Source organism: Ornithodoros turicata, chromosome 7 (assembly GCF_037126465.1).
Source record: "Ornithodoros turicata isolate Travis chromosome 7, ASM3712646v1, whole genome shotgun sequence".
Classification (NCBI taxonomy): domain Eukaryota; kingdom Metazoa; phylum Arthropoda; class Arachnida; order Ixodida; family Argasidae; genus Ornithodoros; species Ornithodoros turicata.
Window position 1 is genome coordinate 26,132,465 of NC_088207.1, and position 22,061 is coordinate 26,154,525.

Consider the following 22,061-nt stretch of genomic DNA (forward strand, 5'->3'; position numbering starts at 1 on the left):
AACAATACGTACTTTGAGATAGAAATCGCCAAACTTTGGTATGAAAATAAGGCGAAACCATAGCTGCGCATACTTCTCGAGCGCAAAGAGAGGGAAAGGACGTCCACGTCGGAGGGCAACGTGTTTTGTGGCGATCGGGCTGACTGGAATAAATGTTATCCGTTATCCAGATAGACCGCTTTCCGGCCCAGATAAACCGAAGCGATGTCGTTTCTGCGCTCGATAACTGAGTATACAGGATGTCCCAGAAATCGTGTCATTGAATTATAATAAAAAAACTACGCCACCTAAAATCATGCGGTCAACGGCATTTGTTCTTGCCAACTCCTCATGTGAATGTCATGTATCGTAAGTTTAATTTTGTAAATATTTGCGAACTGAACTCGGAAATTTGCCAAGTAAAGGTAACTTTTTTACCCCACCAATATGAAGAGCGTGTCGAATTCACTCAAGTTCATGATAATTGACAGTGATATTCGCAAGCTATGCCATCGGAAAAATAGCCGAACATCATGCTTTTCGTAGCGCAGAACCATAACGCGCGACGACTTTTTGAACGCAATCGCTTGCTGTCCGACGAAAGGAGGTTCCAAACCCAGCCCACAGAGTGATAGTAGAAAAAGTGACAGTTCCTGAAATTGGGAGAGGGTACGTGCGATCTCAACGAAAGTCGGATGCGATAAGCCATACCTGTGTTATCTCTTTCTACGTTGCAGGTGTGGGCTGGGTTTCCAACCTCCTTTCGTCGGACTAACAAGGATTGCGCTGAAAATTTTGTCGCGCGCTTGCTTCGTGGAGCATGATGTTCAGCTATTTTTTCTCATGGGATAACCCCTGAATATCCCTGTCAATTATCATTAGTTTGAATACATTAGACACGCTCTTCACATTGGTGAAGTAAAAAAGTGACCTTTACTTGGCAACTTTCGGACTTCAGTTCGCGAAAATTTACATAATTAAACTTACGTAACACGACCTTCACATTAATAGGTGGCAAAAACCTAGTAAAAACAAATGCCGTTGCCCGCATGATTCTAGGTGGTGTAGTTTTTTTATTATAATTGAATGACACGTTTTCTGGGACACCCTGTATACGTAGTTAAGGTTTCGCCTCATTCGCACACCACACTCTAAAAACCAAAATTTTTACCGGCCTCGGTGGCTCAGTCGGTACCGTGTTCGCCTTCTGATCCCGAGATCGCGGGTTCGAACCCGGCCGAGGACGCCAGCAACTTGGTGGCAGGGTACAAGTTGCTTAGACACGCCGTCTTCCGCGAGGGACGTTAAATGCGGGGTGCCGTGTGATGAGCTTTCATCGCACGTTAAAGAACCCTCAGGCGGGCAAAAGCAATCCACAGACCGACCGCTGTGGCGTCGCTCATGATCTCAGTTGTCTCGCGACGTAAACACCCAATTATTAATGTACATAATTGTCACAGAAAAGGCGTACGCCTCCTATTTTCAAGAAATCATGGCAGATAACGATATCATTCGAGGTGATGGTTGGCTAAGCATGCTGCTATGCAGTGAAGTTCATTTTTAAGCGTGTGTAAGCGTACTATGCGGTGAAGTTCTGTTTTTAAGAGCGCAGACTGCAGAGTTTGGCGATTTATACCTCAAAGTATAGCTTGGGACAGAAGTTCACGGGACACGGTACTGGCATATTTCAGCGTCGGATGCCGGAGCGGCCCCCTGCCAGCTGTAGGGAACAGATCGAATAAGAAACGGGTGTCCGGTTATTCTATCCATCTCTCAGAATGCGTGTCCGCTCCTGTATTTGCTGCTGGAGTGTCGGTCCAACGGAGAAATGCCACGCTCCGGTTCTCCGTAAACTTTTGTCTCAAGCTGTACGAGCTCGAGGGTGGATTAAAATAATGGTCGCCTCCAATTCTGCTATCACTGCTATCTCGCGGTACTTGTCCCGCAGATGATCATCGTTGACTCCACCGTATATACACCACATTAGATCGAACGCTATACCCATCGCCAACCGCGCCCCGGCGTAGCAGATCACCAGCAATGCGAAGTTCCCCTTCTTCAGCACAAGGATTCATCCGAGGCGTTAGCCGCGACTCCGCTTAACTTTTGCAGGTCGCTGCTGTGTGGTGAAGCGCCGTAGAATTTACGGTAAAATGTGGGATCACACCCTCAAAACTTTGTATTCAGTGCGACTTACGTACATCATCAGATGGTGAGTTGTGTTCTAGAATGACGACAAGTGCGCTGAAATGGAACAGGCTGACGACGTACGAACAACGACACACTGACAACGAAGGCTTGGGGTCTCTTCTTCTTCTTCGTGGTCTCGTGGGGTCTCGTGATACTTCTTCTTCTTCTACCAATCAAAAGATGTCCGTGAGCCACTATGGGGGAGATTGGCCAGGAATGATGACTAGCCTCGCCGCTAGGACGCGCATTCCCCCAGGGCGTGAGTCGTGACGTTGTCCACCTCTGTGAGGCCGCCAACGGCAAGCCCTTTCACCAGCACCAGCTCCACCACCACCGTCACTTGAGGTGCCAGCTATGCTGTCTGGGGTTTTTCCTGGGTTTTCCAAGGACGCTTTCAGACATATGTCGGCACAGTTCCCTTAGAACTCGGCCCAGGGCGCACTTCCTCCCAGGGCGTCAGTCGTGGCGTTGCCCACTCTGTGAGGCCGACAACGACGAGCCCTTTTACCAGCTCCGCCACCACCACCTGAGGATGCCGATGGCATGAACGTTCCAAGAAAGCCATATGGATCAATTTTTTCCCAAATGCAGTATGAGTCGACTCTAACGAACCCTGAAGCGTCTGTTACGGAACGCTCATGTTCTCAAAGCAACCGTGTTTTTATGTGGGCACATGCATAGAACCCCTCCCGAAATATTTTGCTGGCTACGCCGCTAATATAGGACTTGGCTATAAGACATTTGGCAATTCCCCTTAACGAAGCATGCTTAAGCAAGCAGACAGCTGAGAACATGGCAGATCATTGGTCCGGCGAGTGAGCTTGGTAGAGATCGGAGAAGGAACTATATAGTATGGACTTACAATAGCTGTTGTAAGTCAGCTATATGCAGGTGTCCAAAGGACATAATATAGATGGAGAGTTGATGGGGATGCTATGAGCATGAAGAGGAATGGTGATGAAGGTGTTCCGTGCGGGGGGGGGGGGGGGTCGTATAACAAGGACACCAGAGGAAGAAGTGGTCAATGGTTTCGTCGAGAGGACAGTGCGGGAAATGCGGGCAACGGGGAGAAGGAGCACGACGGATTCGGAAAAGAAAGAAGTATAGGGGAGGGATCGCCACACGGAAGAGCGTCAGGAGGACCCATCCAGCGCGAGCCGTCTCCACTGGGTCTACATACGTGCCGTATAGTCTACACTGGGTCTACACGTGCCGTACAGTCTACACTGGGTCTACACGTGCCGTATAGTCGCAACTTCACTTTGTCTGCACACATGCTGTACGTGGGACGGTTTCATGTTTTTCTGCTGCCTCGAGGAATTTAAAAAAAAATCGAGTTTGAGTTTGAGTATATAAGTCCCTTTTCGGACTTTTAGATTACCTTAGATTATATATTTGGATTGCATAATGTCAGTCAAGCCTAACTCTCTTCTTGTTGAAATAACGCTCACGAGCTTGATAGTAATTGACCAGCAAGACACTCATCTTCATACGCAATAAAACTAGCGTACGTACGGAAGATGAAGCCTGCATCTACGCCGTTTTAGCAGCGCATGTTTCAGCATGGCAAGATGGACCATGTGAGGGGTACAGACTACAGATTATGGTAGATAACGATTCAGGCACATCACATTGATGTCAACAGCAGCAACATCAGCAATGCATCTAATATAGACATCTCCCTGTTTATAAACAAATGACGTCATCGTGTTCGACAGCGCTACCAATTTGGTAGAGTTGAACTACGCTGGAAGCTAGGGGCGAACAAGCTCGCGCCCGAAAGCCACGGTCTTGTCTTGAGGGGACTACGATGGTCCCTGGAAGGGATGCGACCTTTGGTTCTGCTTTTCTTTCAGTAGGAGGCAGCGAACAAGTGCGCATTCGTGTAACTCAGCCCTCCCCTTCCGATTTGTTTGGGTTTCAGTCCTCTACCAACGTCATGATGACGTTTCGCGGGTAGAGTTCTACTACGTAAATTGAGTTTTATTTCCGATCCAATGCAACCCCCAAATAACGAAATTAACATTATAAAAACGCAGTTAGTCTTTCCCGTCATGATAAGTACACTTCTTCTGAGACCAAAATGACTCTCGTCAAACAAAATAAGATCACTGCCTCCACGGCGACGAAAGGCCGCAGTGCTTCGTACGAAGTATATAGTAACAGTCAATCCCTTAATCACCGTTGCAAGTTTACACTATATGTGTCTGACTCCTTCGATTTTGAGTGGCCAAGACCTCTATGAAGGAAAGGCGTTCAGATCGGCGTTAGAAAGAGTATATACACGTAGTACGACTGTATCTTACAGCCCTATATGTAGCACCTTAATTTTTCGCGATAACCCAGCATTCCCCACCTTGGGTTCACGTTTCCCAAAACAGATGTAGTTCCGTATCGGGACCACTGGCTTTTTTAAAGAAAAAAGAATAAAAACAAAAATCAAACGCTTTTACGTGAAAGAGGAGCTGATTAATAACGAAATTAAACAGGAATGACCCTCGTATATTGCGTGAAACGTATAAAAATTAAATTTTATCGCCCATTTCTTGAAGGCGATCCGTCATCTTTACTGAGGACCTTCTGATCTAACCCGAGGCACAGTTTCGACGTATAGTGGGTGCCTTGGGGTGGCACCCCCCAATCTGTAGAACCTAACCTAGACTAACCTCACTAAAGTGAGTCCGTTAGGCTTAGCATTCCCTTGTTTCTCCTGCGCTAAAAGTGAGTCAGATGGGGTTGTTGAAATGCATATAAAAAAACTTCTAGTCCACAGAATTTTATAATTCTTACATTTCTAGCTTCATTATATCACCTTCTTCCACTTCTATGAAATATTTACCTTCCTAACGCTTTCACTAAGTTTTAAAAACGAGTGGTCCCGATACGGAACTACACCCACCAAGTTAAATGCTGCTTTGAACGTGATGAAGTCGGCCCAGGACGCACACTAACCTCCATGTCTCCCACTCCTTCCGCTTGTCCACATCTGTACACCGCTCATATAGTCGCAGGCCTTTTGTGGCGCTAACATTGCATGATAACCAGTGCCGGATTTAGGGGGGGGGGGGGGGGCAGACGGGGCACTTGCCCCGGGGCCCCCACCAGAAAAGGTATTGTCCAAGGGAAATCTGTTTTGCATGGCTGAAACGCATCCCTGAAACGGAAACTTGGTAATCTGCCCTCCGTCCACGCATATCGACCCCTAATAACACATTGGATAGACATAGAATACACGAGGGAGCTATCACAGCACAGTGCCCCGAGGCCCCCACCACTGTAAATCCGGCACTGATGATAACGTGCGAGCGTATCCTTTGACAACGTTTCTTCAATTGCGAATCCAGCAGCAACAGTGATTTGCGCGTGCGCTACGAAATATGGCGGTGTTCTTGCGTTGATGCCTGATGGCTCCTTAACTATGGCCTGAACCCTGGAGTGCTTCAGCCCATGGCGGCTGTGACATGGCCACTCGTTTTGGCAGCGAGCACGCCATCCACGCCGACCCCGACCAACAACGTATCTTCTTCTCCAGGTCCAGCTTGTATGCCGTCATCGGCATGCTTACCGTGGCCGTGCTCTTCTGCGCGGCCGTGCTTGCTTACACGCTGCGGAGAAATGATCTTGTCAAGAAGGAATACTTCAATATCCTGTCTGCCATTTCCCACAAGGTACTGTTTTGACCCTCAACGCCGCCAGGTCTCCGTGACCAGCTAGTTGCCAGAACAGCTGGGAGGCAGTGGCGGTCCCAGGGGGGGGGGGGCGGTCGCCCCCCCCCCTAAAAGCATAGGCTGGTCCAGTTTTCGTCTCTTTCCCTGTGACACTCTCAAGGAGAGTGAAGAGGGCGCACCCCCAAACTGATTGATACTCATAAGACTTCCCATCGTCTAGCATACCAATACTTCCCGCTGGCCGCAACACACAACAGACGGGACCTACACCCTTAAAAATGAACTTCACCGCATAGCACGCTCCTAGCCAACCACTATCTCGAATGATATCGTTATCTGCCCTGATTTGTTGAAAACGGGAGGCGTACGCCTTTTTTGTGACACTTATGCGGTTCATAATTGTCACAAAAAAGGCGTACGCCCCCCGTTTTCAACGAACCAGGGCAGATAACGATATCATTTGAGATTATGGTTGGCTAGGAGTGTGCTATGCGGTGAAGTTCATTTTTAAGAGTGTAGCTAGGATGACATGATACATAGGATGCTAGCTACACTCTTAAAAATGAACTTCACCGCATAGCACGCTCCTAGCCAACCAACTACTCGAATGATATCGCTGTGTGCCCTGATTTGTTCAAAACGGTAGGCGTACGCCTTTTTTGTGACACTTATGCTGTTCATAATTGTCACAAAAATGGCGTATACGCCTCCCGTTTTCAGCAAATCAGGGCAGATAACGATATCATTCGAGATGATGGTTGGCTAGGAGCGTGCTATGCGGTGAAGTTCATTTCTAAGAGTGTAGGTCGACATGAATGCGTTCCAGGTAGAGTACAACATGCTTTATGCTGGGCACTATACCTAAAATGGATTACCAGTGATAGGATTTCGTGCGAGAAAAGGTTGAGCCCGTGTCCTGAACTCCTCCCCCCTCCCACCCAAATCGATAGCGACTGGCTAAAGGCTAGCGGACGTCGCCCCCCCCCCCCCCAAAGTACCGCAAAGTGGGACCGCCCCTGCTGGGAGGGGTGGACGTTTTGTGAGCAGTGCGGCGTGTTCGCGTAGTAGAGCAAGCTACGGGATTATTGAAATTTACAAGGAAATTACGTAATCGTTGCAGAGCATCCACCATATTACACAGTCGAGGCCAGGGATCGCGGCTAACCGAATGATATTTCTCGCTAGCTGCAGTCAGGCTCGAACGAGACGAGGGATAGATTTCTTGTCGGTCCCACGTGCTCGAGGCTCATTGAGCTGGCGAATCTTTCCCTTGGTGTCCTAGTAGGCAAGAGAACGGCAGTTCAGGGGATATATGTTCTATACAGCCCGAGCCACAACAAAGCTCAACAGCTGCTCTCCATCAGCACTGATTTTTCAGCTTCGGGGCGTTCGTGTTGTGCCTCTACTACAAGTCATTGAGTCTTCGTGAGGTCTGCTTCGCGTTCCCGACGAAAACGTTCGCCTATCCTTTCCATGTGCGTGTTCAAGAACGTGCGAAGCGTGGGGAGCGAACGTGTCTGTACCGCGGAGATATATCAGGCGCGAATCTGTTGAAGACTGTTCTGCGTGCACAGGTTACGGCTGGGGCTAATACGTTACCATGTAAACGCGTACCACGCTCACAAGATGGTACTGGCACTGGTGTGCTCTAAATTGCTGAGAACAGGGGGCGTACGCAATTTTCGTATCGCCTTGCGTATACATAAAGGTTCATGGGAAAGGCGAGTACGCCCCCTATCGTTTTCAACAATGAGAAGACAGAGCGATGTCATCCTGAATGCTATAGCTGGCTTTGAGCGTGTTACGCCGTGAAGTTCGGTTTTGGTTCCGTGTAGCGCCGCGGATCAACTGTGACTGTGTGCGGCGCCCTGACATGGACAAATGGAAAGAGGACTAGCAGGAAGGAGTGGGGGACAGCGAAGTACCCGTGTGCGTCCTGGACTGGCTTCAAGGCGAATTGCGCCGACATTGGTCCGGAAAGTGTCGGAAACACACACACACACGCACAAAAAGAGAGAGAGAGACTCTTACAGTATAGCCTCTGGTGGGATTCGAGCTCACTACCTCCCAGTCTCCGACACTACCGTACAGCTACCACCAACGAGTACATGCTTCTGTCTACTCGGCTATGCCGCTGGTGTGAAGTTCTGTGCCTATAGAGCGCAGTGTAGGATGCCAGGTCCTTAAGTGTTTTTAGCACTGGTTTTAGCGATTTTATCAGTGTGACCAACAGGCCCAAATTGGTAATTTATTCAACTATATTAGTGGGAGGCCATTCTTCTTTGAAGCACATCACTGCGTATCGTTGTCATCTATAGTGTACCCACGCCAGTAGAGAGGGACATGGTTTGTGCTTCAGAAGGGTCTGATATGTATCCGTGCCCCTGCATACCTGCCGCAACCTGCATCTGCTTCAATATGCAGCCCGTATAATTGAATACGCGTAGTGCGCGTTTGCTACGCTTTTTACTTGTGCCACATATTAGGACGACACTCGAAATCAAATATGCTTAATTTCTTTTATGAAGGTGACTATTGCCCAGGAACGCGCCACGCCAACTACTGTTGACACCACGACAGTTTCGTTTGGCCCCGCTGCTACCAAGAAAGAGAGCACCGTCCTTCCAGTGGTAGTACTGGCACTGACGCGAAAGCCCCTCACCAATATCTCGAGCCTGCGGGGGAAGACGGTGTCTGCGCGTTCTTCCACGACTAAGGCTGTGATGCAAGCACAGAGGTCGGGTGTGACCACTGAGGACCCCTTGTACTACGACGACTTGGACGTAATGCCCAAGTCGGGAACGAGCCGTCGTGTGGAACATCTCAACTACAGCGGATCCATCAGTTTCGCGAATACCGGCTCTACCGGGGTCACTGGCGCGTTAACGGGTACAGTTCACGCAAGAGGCCCGACATCACCAGATAACAATCTCCTTAGGGAAACTGTAACGCAGAGACGCAAGAGTAGTGCAGACGTGGTCTCCACATCATCAATCAGGCGTCATAAATAAATTATTGGACGAAATTTTCCGTCGCGAGTGTCAAGTGAGCTTGCGTTTTTCTCGTGGTTTTCTATTTCTTTGTCGAAGTTATTGAAGCAGAAGCGAGAGCGAAAATTCGCTGTATAAAGAAGGGATAATTTCACTGCTCCTGAAGACTGTCATAAGCGTTTGTGAAGAACCACGTGTTTTCCTCGAATCTATTAGTTCTGTGTTTTTTCCTTTTCAACAGAGACACAGCTGTAAGCAAGGTGCGGTGCACACACAAGCTGTCGAAATACCACACACCGAGTCGACACACCGTTTGGCTGACATTTCCGATTTTTTTTACAATGCCTGCTGTTTGGGGGAAGATATTAGAAGGCCGCCGCGTTCGTGGCACAAAACCAACTGTGACGCGCACAAGTGCACATGCACAAATACGCATACACACAAAGACGCGCACGCACAAGCTCAGACATGGACACGCGCGTATGAACGTTCTCCCTCTTACACGCACTAGTTAATATACTAAGTGGAAAAAAATAGCATAGGCTCTTTGGCTGCACGTTGAACATATGTTTATACGTCCCAAACGTCGCCACACCAGCATTGGACAGCTGTTTCGGCCTTATTGGGCCTTCATCAGCAATGCGTAGGTGGGCGACGTTTGAGCGAGTGGCGTCGGAAGGTCACGTGGAACGTGATGTCCTCCCGTCAGGGTGAGAAACTCACCTCTGAAAGCCCAGTGCGAAGCCAGTAAAGTATTAAGTGAAAAAAAAAAAAAAGCATAGGCTCTTTGGCTGCACGTTGAACGTATGTTTATAAGTCCCAAACGTCGCCACACCAGCATTGGACAGCTGTTTCGGCCTGCCCAATAAGGCCGAAACAGCTGTCCAATGCTGGTGTGGCGACGTTTGGGACTTATAAACATAGTTAATATACTGTTAGACACGCACGAGCGCACGCGTGCGCCCGCACATGCACGTGCGCACAAACACACAAATTGTGAGATTTTCAGTTATCGCTAAAAAAAAAAGAGACAATCAAAATGTCAAAAGTTCATTTTTGATGTTACCCTGAAGGGAATAGTCGGCCCTGGACAAGAACGCAACAGCCATTCACGCTGCTTCGGAAGCGACTGGGAAACCAATTTTAAACACGCAGCGATTACTATAGCCGCATTGTAAACACCTATCAGAACTCGTGAGTGAGGTGCTCGCATGGCTCGCATGGGCGCTCGGGACGTGGACTAGACCTGTGCGCCGATGCCGCTTTGACCGGCGGCGGCATCAGCGGCGCGAGGGCGTAAACGCGTAAGCCGTCCACAAGCTTACGCAAGCGCTGGTGGCCCGCGAGGTGTATACCGTCTAGACTACAGTCGAAATCATATCCTAAAAAGGTTCCACTTTTTATCTAAAAAAAAAAAAAGGTCTAACCGTAACAAATTTATCACAAACAATAGATCTACTTGGACCACAATTTGACTAGAACAAGCCGTGAAAGCCCGTACTCTGTGCACAGTAACATGGTTGCACACGCGTTGTACCCTCAGAGGGAATTTTTGCAGAGGGCATAGTTGTTATGCACAAAAGCAACCCGGCCAGCTGGGGGATGAGGGGCAACGGCCCCCTTGCCCCCCTTCGCGGTGCCCATGGGGATCAACCTAATACTATCACGAATGAATGAAAACAACAATAATAATAATGACAGTATAAGAGCCACAAAGCTCGAGCGTTTTCTACATGTCTCCTTTTACCAATCGTTTTGCATTCGTTCAGCAACGGTGAGAAGATTTTCATGTACAAACATACTCACTTATCGAAGGACTTATCTCCATCCTTCTCTTTTGTGTTTGTCAGGCACTCATCGCAGAAGAAATCAGAGCCAATCTTCCACTTCTTGTCACCATCTTGCAAAACGAAGGTGGCAAAGTGACGCCACACCGTGCTCGTTTTAAATGCACTTTAGTTCTTATCAACAGAGAACAACGTCACGCGCTTCAAAAACGGAGATTCCGTTTCTGATGCCATGACAATGCAATACTCGTGGGGCCAAGACCTGCAGAAGTGCGCGAAACCACTTTGGGCTTCCCGCTCCGCAGCGGAACCAATCGGAACACAGAACGCGCGCAGGATATCGGCGCGACGGGGGTAGCGTCAGCGGCGGCGTCAGCGCGCGGAGAAATGGCGGCGGCGGCGCACAGCTCTAACGTGGACACGAAAGCGTGGAGCCACATGGGCGCTGACGTCATTTTCGCACGAAATTTTACTACCGGTGACATTCATCATCATCATCATCATCATCGTTCCTAAAAGCTGGGAGACTCTCTTCTTCTCTCTTCGGCTGTAGTTCGAGTCACATGAGGAGGGAAAGAGAGAGCAAGGGATGGGGCGGGAATGGCGGGAAGACCAAAGACAGGGAGGTCAGATTGGTATGTCCCCGGCGGCAGAACTGTTTGCAAGTAGGGCAAATTGTGCGATCTCTTTGGGGAAAAGAAATTGAGAGCGGTTATATGTACGCAGCCCGTCAGCACTTCCAGCACGTCATGAACTATTATTTGCGACGTTGCTTGTGTACCGCTGTCGGAGGCGTATTGTCCATTATGGCTTCACGAATTCAGCATCATTTATTCGATTAATGGCGATTTTCACATTTATTTTACTTCACAAAATAGTATAGATTATCATAGCTATGTGTAACTTTTCTACGTGTTGCCTCTCATATTAACATCTGTGAAGTAGGGTCCTGTGGCTACCAGCGGTAAACATTCCATGTCAGCATAACTTCTCTGTCATTTATTGTTGTTGTTGTACGTGCTTCCGAATTTCGAGAGACAGATATTAACAAGAACAGATAGAGAGAAACTCTTTCATTAAATAGACCACATTAATCATATATATATACACACATATATTGCTCTCAGTCTATCAGCTAAAATGTCAGCTAAAACATCAGCTAAGAGATCAACTAAAACGTCAGCTAAAATATCATCTAAAATGTCAGCTAAAATGTCAGTTAAAATATCAGGTAAGATATTAGCCAAATGTCATCTAAAATGTCAGCTAAAATGTCAGCTAAGATATCAGTTAAGATATCAGCTAAACTATAATCTAAGACTCCTGCGTGTAAAGGGGGCTCTAAGACAAATGTCGACACAATTCTCTGTGAAGCCGGACCAGGACGCACGATCCCTCCTGCGGTAGTTGTGGCATTGCCAGCCTGATACAACTACGAAGTGAGGCAGTAACAAATCAGCTAAACATAAGGTAGCATTATCTGCTAAGGGTAAACATTATCCGCTAACATATTAGCTAAAATGTCAGCTAAAATATCAGCTAAAATGTCAGCTAAGCTGTCAGCTAAAACATCACCTAAAACATCAACTAAAATGTCTGCTAAAATATCAGCTAAAATATCAGTTAAAATATCAGCTAAAATCACAGCTAAAATATCAGCTAAATGTCAGCTAAAATATCAGTTACAATATCATCTAAAATGTCAGCTAAAATATAAGTTAAAATACCAGCTAAAATGGCAGCTAAACTATAAGCTAAGACTCCTGCGTGTGAAGGGGACTCCAAGATAACTGTCGACACAATTCTCTGTGAAGTCGGACCAGGACGCACGATCCCCCCTGCGGTAGTTGTGGCACTGCCCGCCTGATACAACTACGAAGTGAAGCAGTAACAAATCAGCTAAACATAGGGTAGCATTATCAGCTAAGGGTAAACATTATCCGCTAAAATATCAGCTAAAACACTAGCTAAAACATCAGCTAAGACATCAGCTAAAACGTCAGCTAAAATGTCAGTTCAAATGTCAGCCAAGACATCAGCTAAAATGTCAGCTAAAACATCAGCTAAAATATCAGTTAAACAGCTAAAATATCAGCTAAGACATCAGCTAAAACGTCAGCTAAAATGTCAGTTAAAATGTCAGCTAAAATGTCAGCTAAGATGTCAGCTAAAATATCAGCTAAGATATCAGTTAAAATATCAGCTAAATAGTCAGCTAAAATATCAGCTAAAGTATCAGTTAAAATATCAGCTAAACTATAAGCTAAGACTCCTACGTGTGAAAGGGGCTCTAAGATAAATGTCGACACAATTCTCTGTGAAGTCGGACCAGGACGCACGATGCCCCCTGCGGTAGTTGTGGCACTGCCCGCCTGATACAACTACGAAGTGAGGCAGTAACAAATCAGCTAAACATAAGGTAACATTATCTGCTAAGGGTAAACATTATCCGCTAACATATTAGCTAAAATATCAGCTAAGATATCAGTTAAATTATCAGTTAAAATGTCAGCTAAAATGTCAGCTCAGCTGTCACCTAAAACATCACCTAAAACATCAGCTAAAATGTCTGCTAAAAACTCAGCTAAAATATCTGTTAAAATAACAGCTAAAATCACAGCTAAAATATCAGCTAAATGTCAGCTAAAATGTCAGCTAAAATATCAGTTACAATATCATCTAAAATGTCAGCTAAAATATAAGTTAAAATATCAGCTAAAATGGCAGCTAAACTATAAGCTAAGACCCTGCGTGTGAAGGGGAATCCAAGATAACTGTCGACACAATTCTCTGTGAAGTTGGACCAGGACGCACGATCCCCCCTGCGGTAGTTGTGGCAGTGCCCGCCTGATACAACTACGAAGTGAGGCAGTAACAAATCAGCTAAACATAGGGTAGCATTATCAGCTAAGGGTAAACATTATCCGCTAAGATATCATCTAAAATATCAGCTAAAATATCAGCTAAATGTCAGCTAAAATATCAGCTAAGATATCAGTTAAAATATCAGCTAAAATGTCACCTAAGACATCAACTAAGACATCAGCTAAAATTTCAGCTAAAATATCAGCTAAAATGTCAGCTAAGATAGCAGTTAAAATATCAGCTAAAATGTCAGTTAAAATATCAGTTAAAATATCAGCTAAAATGTCAGCTAAAATATCAGTTAAAATATCAGCTAAGATATCAGCTAAAATATCATCTAAAATATCAGCCAAAATGTCAGCTAAAATATCAGCTAAGATATCAGCTAGGCTATCATCTAAGATATCATCTAAAATATCAGCTAAAATGTCAGCTAAAATATCAGCTAAGATATCAGTTAAAATATCAGCTAAATAGTCAGCTAAAATATCAGCTAAGACATCAGCTAAAGTATCAGCTAAGCTATAAGCTAAGACTCCTGCGTGTGAAGGGGGCTCTAAGATAAATGTCAACACAATTCTCTGTGAAGTCGGACCAGGACGCACGATCCCCCCTGCGGTAATTGTGGCATTGCCAGCCTGATACAACTACGAAGTGAGGCAGTAACAAATCAGCTAATCATAGGGTAGCATTATCAGCTAAGGGTAAACATTATCCGCTAAGATATTAGCTAAAATATCAGCTAAGCTATCAGCTAAGATTTCATGTAAAATATCAGCTAAAATGTCGGCTAAGACATCAGCTAAAATATCAGCTAGGCTATCAGATAAGATATCATCTAAAATATCAGTTAAAATGTCAGCTAAAATATCAGCTAAGATATCAGTTAAAATATCAGCTAAAATGTCAGTTAAAATGTCAGCTAAGACATCAACTAAGACATCAGCTAAAATGTCAGCTAAAATAGCAGTTAAAATATCAGCTAAAATGTCAGCTAAAATATCAGTTAAAATATCAGCTAAGATATCAGCTAAAATATCATCTAAAATATCAGCCAAAATGTCAGCTAAAATATCAGCTAGGCTATCATCTAAGATATCATCTAAAATATCAGCTAAATGTCAGCTAAGATATCAGTTAAAATATCAGCTAAATAGTCAGCTAAAATATCAGCTAAGACATCAGCTAAAGTATCAGTTAAAATATCAGCTAAACTATAAGCTAAGACTTCTACGTGTGAAGGGGGCTCTAAGATAAATGTCGACACAATTCTCTGTGAAGTCGAACCAGGACGCACGATCCCCCCTGCGGTAATTGTGGCATTGCCAGCCTGATACAACTACGAAGTGAGGCAGTACCAAATCAGCTAAACATAAGGTAGCATTATCTGCTAAGAGTAAACCTTATCCGCTACATATTAGCTAAAATGCCAGCTAAAATATCAGTTAAAATGTCACCTAAGATATCAGCTAAAATATCATCTAAAATATCAGCTAAGATATCAGCTAAATTATCAGTTAAAATGTCAGCTAAAATGTGAGCTAAAGTGTCAGCTAAAATATATGCTAAAATGTCAGCTAAAATATCAGCTAAAACGTCAGCTAAAATATCAGTTAAAATATCAGCTAAAATGTCAGCTAAGACATCAGCTAAAACGTCAGCTAAGACATCAGCTAAAATGTCAGCTAAGATGTCAGCTAAAATATCAGCTAAGATATCAGTTAAAATATCAGCTAAATAGTCAGCTAAAATATCAGCTAAAGTATCAGTTAAAATATCAGCTAAACTATAAGCTAAGACTCCTACGTGTGAAGGGGGCTCTAAGATAAATGTCGACACAATTCTCTGTGAAGCCGGACCAGGACGCACGATGCCCCCTGCGGTAGTTGTGGCACTGCCCGCCTGATACAACTACGAAGTGAGGCAGTAACAAATCAGCTAAACATAAGGTAACATTATCCGCTAACATATTAGCTAAAATATCAGCTAAGATATCAGTTAAATTATCAGTTAAAATGTCAGCTAAAATATCAGTTAAAATATCAGCTAAAATCACAGCTAAAATATCAGCTAAATGTCAGCTAAAATATCAGTTACAATATCATCTAAAATGTCAGCTAAAATATAAGTTAAAATATCAGCTAAAATGGCAGCTAAACTATAAGCTAAGACCCTGCGTGTGAAGGGGAATCCAAGATAACTGTCGACACAATTCTCTGTGAAGTTGGACCAGGACGCACGATCCCCCCTGCGGTAGTTGTGGCAGTGCCCGCCTGATACAACTACGAAGTGAGGCAGTAACAAATCAGCTAAACATAGGGTAGCATTATCAGCTAAGCGTAAACATTATCCGCTAAGATATCATCTAAAATATCAGTTAAAATGTCAGCTAAAATATCAGCTAGGCTATCAGCTAAGATATAATCTAAAATATCAGCTAAAATCACAGCTAAATATCAGCTAAATGTCAGCTAAAATATCAGCTAAGATATCAGTTAAAATATCATCTAAAATGTCAGTTAAAATGTCAGCTAAGATATCAACTAAGACATCAGCTAAAATTTCAGCTAAAATGTAAGCTAAGATAGCAGTTAAAATATCAGCTAAAATGTCAGCTAAAATATCAGTTAAAATATCAGCTAAGATATCAGCTAAAATGTCAGCTAAAATATCAGTTAAAATATCATCTAAAATATCAGCCAAAATGTCAGCTAAAATATCAGCTAAGATATCAGCTAGGCTATCATCTAAAATATCATCTAAAATATCAGCTAAAATGTCAGCTAAAATATCAGCTAAGATATCAGTTAAAATATCAGCTAAATAGTCAGCTAAAATATCAGCTAAGACATCAGCTAAAGTATCAGTTAAAATATCAGCTAAACTATAAGCTGAGACTCCTGCGTGTGGAGGGGGCTCTAAGATAAATGTCAACACAATTCTCTGTGAAGTCGGACCAGGACGCACGATCCCCCCTGCGGTAATTGTGGCATTGCCAGCCTGATACAACTACGAAGTGAGGCAGTAACAAATCAGCTAATCATAGGGTAGCATTATCAGCTAAGGGTAAACATTATCCGCTAACATATTAGCTAAAATGCCAGCTAAAATATCAGTTAAAATGTCACCTAAGATATCAGCTAAGACATCAGCTAAAATATCAGTTAAAATGTCAGCTAAAATATCAGCTAAGATATCAGTTAAAATATCAGCTAAAATGTCAGTTAAAATGTCAGCTAAGACATCAACTAAGACATCAGCTAAAATTTCAGCTAAAATGTCAGCTAAGATAGCAGTTAAAATATCAGCTAAAATGTCAGCTAAAATATCAGTTAAAATACCAGCTAAGATATCAGCTAAAATATCAGCTAAAATGTCAGCTAAAATATCAGTTAAAATATCAGCTAAGATATCAGCTAAAATATCATCTAAAATATCAGCCAAAATGTCAGCTAAAATATCAGCTAGGCTATCATCTAAGATATTATCTAAAATATCAGCTAAGACATCAGCTAAAATATCAGCTAAGATATCATCTAAAATATCAGTTAAAATGTCAGCTAAAATATCAGCTAAGATATCAGTTAAAATATCAGCTAAAATGTCAGTTAAAATGTCAGCTAAGACATCAACTAAGACATCAGCTAAAATTTCAGCTAAAATATCAGCTAAGATAGCAGTTAAAACATCAGCTAAAATGTCAGCTAAGATAGCAGTTAAAATACCTGCTAAGATATCAGCTAAAATGTCAGCTAAAATATCAGTTAAAATATCAGCTAAGATATCAGCAAAAATATCAGCCAAAATGTCAGCTAAAATATCAGCTAGGCTATCATCTAAAATATCAGCTAAATGTCAGCTAAGATATCAGTTAAAATATCAGCTAAATAGTCAGCTAAAATATCAGCTAGGACATCAGCTAAAGTATCAGTTAAAATATCAGCTAAACTATAAGCTAAGACTCCTGCGTGTGAAGGGGGCTCTAAGATAAATGTCGACACAATTCTCTGTGAAGTCCGGCCAGGACGCACGATCCCCCCTGCGGTAGTTGTGGCACTGCCCGCCTGATACAACTACGAAGTGAGGCAGTAACAAATCAGCAAAACATAGGGTAGCATTATCAGCTAAGGGTAAACATTATCCGCAAAGATATTAGCTAAAATATCAGCTAGGCTATCAGCTAAGATATCATCTAAAATGTCAGCTAAAATATCAGTTAAAATATCAGCTAAAATGTCAGCTAAAATATCAGTTAAAATATCAGCTAAAATATCAGTTAAGATATCAGCTAAAATATCAGCTAGGCTATCATCTAAGATATCATCTAAAAGATCAGCTAAAATATCAGCTAAGATATCAGCTAAAATATCAGCTAAGATATCAGGTAAAGTATCATCTAAAATGTCAGCTAAAATGTCAGTTAAAATGTTAGCTAAGATGTCAGCTAAGATGTCAGCTAAGACATCAGCTAAAATGTCAGTTAAAATGTCAGCTAAGATATCAGCTAAAATATCAGTTAAAATGTCAGTTAAAATATCATCTAAAATATCAGCTAAATAGTCAGCTAAGATATCAGCTAAAGTATCAGTTAAAATATCAGCTAAACTATAAGCTAAGACTCCTGAGTGTGAAGGGGGCTCTAAGATAAATGTCGACACAATTCTCTGTGAAGTCGGACCGGGACGCACAATGCCCCCTGCGGTAGTTGTGGAACTGCCCGCCTGATACAACTACGTAGTGAGGCAGTAACAAATCAGCTAAACATAGGGTAGCATTATCAGCTAAGGGTAAACATTATCCGCTAAGATATTAGCTAAAATATCAGCTAAAACACCAGCTAAAACATCAGCTAAAATATCAGTTAAACAGCTAAAATATCAGCTAAAACGTCAGCTAAAATGTCACTTAAAATGTCAGCTAAGACATCAGCTAAAACGTCAGCTAAGATAGCAGTTAAAATGTCAGATAAAATGTCAGCTAAAATATCAGTTAAAATACCAGCTAAGATATCACTTCAGCTAAAATGTCAGTTAAAATATCAGTTAGGATATCAGCTAAAATGTCAGCTAAAATATCAGCTAGGCTATCAGCTAAGATATCATCTAAAATATCAGTTAAAATGTCAGCTAAATAGTCAGCTAAGACATCAGCTAAAGTATCAGTTAAAATATCAGCTAAACTATAAGCTAAGACTCCTGCGTGTGAAGGGGGCTCTAAGATAAATGTCAACACAATTCTCTGTGAAGTCGGACCAGGACGCACGATCCCCCCTGCGGTAATTGTGGCATTGCCAGCCTGATACAACTACGAAGTGAGGCAGTAACAAATCAGCTAAACATAAGGTAGCATTATCTGCTAAGAGTAAACATTATCCGCTAACATATTAGCTAAAATGTCAGCTAAAATATCAGTTAAAATGTCACCTAAGATATCAGCTAAATTTCATCTAAAATATCAGCTAAGATATCAGCTAAATTATCAGTTAAAATGTCAGCTAAAATATCAGCTAAAACGTCAGCTAAAATATCAGTTAAAATATCAGCTAAGATATCAGCTAAAATGTCAGCTAAAATATCAGCTAAGGTATCAGGTAAAGTATCATCTAAATTGTCAGCTAAAATGTCAGCTAAGATGTCAGCTACGACATCAGCTAAAATGTCAGTTAAGATATCAGCTAAAATATCAGTTAAAATGTCAGCTAAAATATCAGTTAAAATATCATCTAAAATATCAGCTAAAATGTCAGCTAAAATATCAGTTAAAATATCAGCTAAGATATCATCTAAAATATCAGCCAAAATGTCAGCTAAAATATCAGCTAAGATATCAGCTAGGCTATCATCTAAGATATCATCTAAAATATCAGCTAAATAGTCAGCTAAAATATCAGCTAAGACATCAGCTAAAGTATCAGTTAAAACATCAGCTAAACTATAAGCTAAGACTCCTGCGTGTGAAGGGGGCTCTAAGATAAATGTCGACACAATTCGCTGTGAAGTCGGACCAGGACGCACGATGCCCCCTGCGGTAGTTGTGGAACTGCCCGCCTGATACAACTACGAAGTGAGGCAGTAACAAATCAGCTAAACATAGGGTAGCATTATCTGCTAAGAGTAAACATTATCCGCTAACATATTAGCTAAAATGCCAGCTAAAATATCAGTTAAGATGTCACCTAAGATATCAGCTAAATTTCATCTAAAATATCAGCTAAGATATCAGCTAAATTATCAGTTAAAATGTCAGCTCAAATATCAGCTAAAACGTCAGCTAAAATATCAGTTAAAATATCAGCTAAGATATCAGCTAAAATGTCAGCTAAAATATCAGCTAAGGTATCAGGTAAAGTATCATCTAAATTGTCAGCTAAAATGTCAGCTAAGATGTCAGCTACGACATCAGCTAAAATGTCAGCTAAGATGTCAGCTAAAATATCAGCTAAGATATCAGTTAAAATATCAGCTAAATAGTCAGCTAAAATATCAGCTAGGACATCAGCTAAAGTATCAGTTAAAATATCAGCTAAACTATAAGCTAAGACTCCTGCGTGTGAAGGGGGCTCTAAGATAAATGTCGACACAATTCTCTGTGAAGTCCGGCCAGGACGCACGATCCCCCCTGCGGTAGTTGTGGCACTGCCCGCCTGATACAACTACGAAGTGAGGCAGTAACAAATCAGCAAAACATAGGGTAGCATTATCAGCTAAGGGTAAACATTATCCGCAAAGATATTAGCTAAAATATCAGCTAGGCTATCAGCTAAGATATCATCTAAAATGTCAGCTAAAATATCAGTTAAAATGTCAGCTAAAATATCAGTTAAAATATCAGCTAAAATATCAGTTAAGATATCAGCTAAAATATCAGCTAGGCTATCATCTAAGATATCATCTAAAAGATCAGCTAAAATATCAGCTAAGATATCAGCTAAAATATCAGCTAAGATATCAGGTAAAGTATCATCTAAAATGTCAGCTAAAATGTCAGTTAAAATGTTAGCTAAGATGTCAGCTAAGATGTCAGCTAAGACATCAGCTAAAATGTCAGTTAAAATGTCAGCTAAGATATCAGCTAAAATATCAGTTAAAATGTCAGTTAAAATATCATCTAAAATATCAGCTAAATAGTCAGCTAAGATATCAGCTAAAGTATCAGTTAAAATATCAGCTAAACTATAAGCTAAGACTCCTGAGTGTGAAGGGGGCTCTAAGATAAATGTCGACACAATTCTCTGTGAAGTCGGACCAGGACGCACAATGCCCCCTGCGGTAGTTGTGGAACTGCCCGCCTGATACAACTACGAAGTGAGGCAGTAACAAATCAGCTAAACATAGGGTAGCATTATCAGCTAAGGGTAAACATTATCCGCTAAGATATTAGCTAAAATATCAGCTAAAACACCAGCTAAAACATCAGCTAAAATATCAGTTAAACAGCTAAAATATCAGCTAAAACGTCAGCTAAAATGTCACTTAAAATGTCAGCTAAGACATCAGCTAAAACGTCAGCTAAGATAGCAGTTAAAATGTCAGATAAAATGTCAGCTAAAATATCAGTTAAAATACCAGCTAAGATATCACTTCAGCTAAAATGTCAGTTAAAATATCAGTTAGGATATCAGCTAAAATGTCAGCTAAAATATCAGCTAGGCTATCAGCTAAGATATCATCTAAAATATCAGTTAAAATGTCAGCTAAATAGTCAGCTAAGACATCAGCTAAAGTATCAGTTAAAATATCAGCTAAACTATAAGCTAAGACTCCTGCGTGTGAAGGGGGCTCTAAGATAAATGTCAACACAATTCTCTGTGAAGTCGGACCAGGACGCACGATCCCCCCTGCGGTAATTGTGGCATTGCCAGCCTGATACAACTACGAAGTGAGGCAGTAACAAATCAGCTAAACATAAGGTAGCATTATCTGCTAAGAGTAAACATTATCCGCTAACATATTAGCTAAAATGCCAGCTAAAATATCAGTTAAGATGTCACCTAAGATATCAGCTAAATTTCATCTAAAATATCAGCTAAGATATCAGCTAAATTATCAGTTAAAATGTCAGCTAAAATATCAGCTAAAACGTCAGCTAAAATATCAGTTAAAATATCAGCTAAGATATCAGCTAAAATGTCAGCTAAAATATCAGCTAAGGTATCAGGTAAAGTATCATCTAAATTGTCAGCTAAAATGTCAGCTAAGATGTCAGCTACGACATCAGCTAAAATGTCAGTTAAGATATCAGCTAAAATATCAGTTAAAATGTCAGCTAAAATATCAGTTAAAATATCATCTAAAATATCAGCTAAAATGTCAGCTAAAATATCAGTTAAAATATCAGCTAAGATATCATCTAAAATATCAGCCAAAATGTCAGCTAAAATATCAGCTAAGATATCAGCTAGGCTATCATCTAAGATATCATCTAAAATATCAGCTAAATAGTCAGCTAAAATATCAGCTAAGACATCAGCTAAAGTATCAGTTAAAACATCAGCTAAACTATAAGCTAAGACTCCTGCGTGTGAAGGGGGCTCTAAGATAAATGTCGACACAATTCGCTGTGAAGTCGGACCAGGACACACG

General features: G+C 42.2%; 2 protein-coding genes across 4 annotated transcripts in view; one reads left to right on the plus strand and one right to left on the minus strand.

The window, feature by feature from the left end:
- Positions 1–22,061, minus strand: part of LOC135400715 (globin-like) — a 43,227-nt gene that overhangs the window by 2,800 nt on the left and 18,366 nt on the right. Inside the window, exon 1 of one of the 3 annotated variants that reach the window (XR_010424635.1) lies at positions 2,181–2,312. The exons of 1 other annotated variant lie outside the window; for it this stretch is intronic. The gene's annotated coding sequence lies outside the window, so the exon portion shown is untranslated. Of the gene's footprint in view, positions 1–2,176; positions 2,313–22,061 lie in introns of those variants that run through there. One more of the 3 variants, XR_010424636.1, reaches the window with a different exon arrangement.
- Positions 5,504–8,867, plus strand: LOC135399733 (uncharacterized). Its single transcript, XM_064631470.1, has 2 exons — positions 5,504–5,837; positions 8,366–8,867. Exons 1-2 carry the CDS (start codon positions 5,631–5,633, stop codon positions 8,846–8,848), a joined length of 690 nt encoding a protein of 229 aa, XP_064487540.1. The 5' UTR covers positions 5,504–5,630; the 3' UTR covers positions 8,849–8,867.

Bases quoted from the DNA above. Each gene is read 5' to 3' on its own strand.
- LOC135399733 (XM_064631470.1), top strand. From the start codon at position 5,631: ATGGCCACTCGTTTTGGCAGCGAGCACGCCATCCACGCCGACCCCGAC. The intron at 5,838-8,365 runs GTACTGTTTTGA...TCTTTTATGAAG, and splicing joins TGTCTGCCATTTCCCACAAG to GTGACTATTGCCCAGGAACG.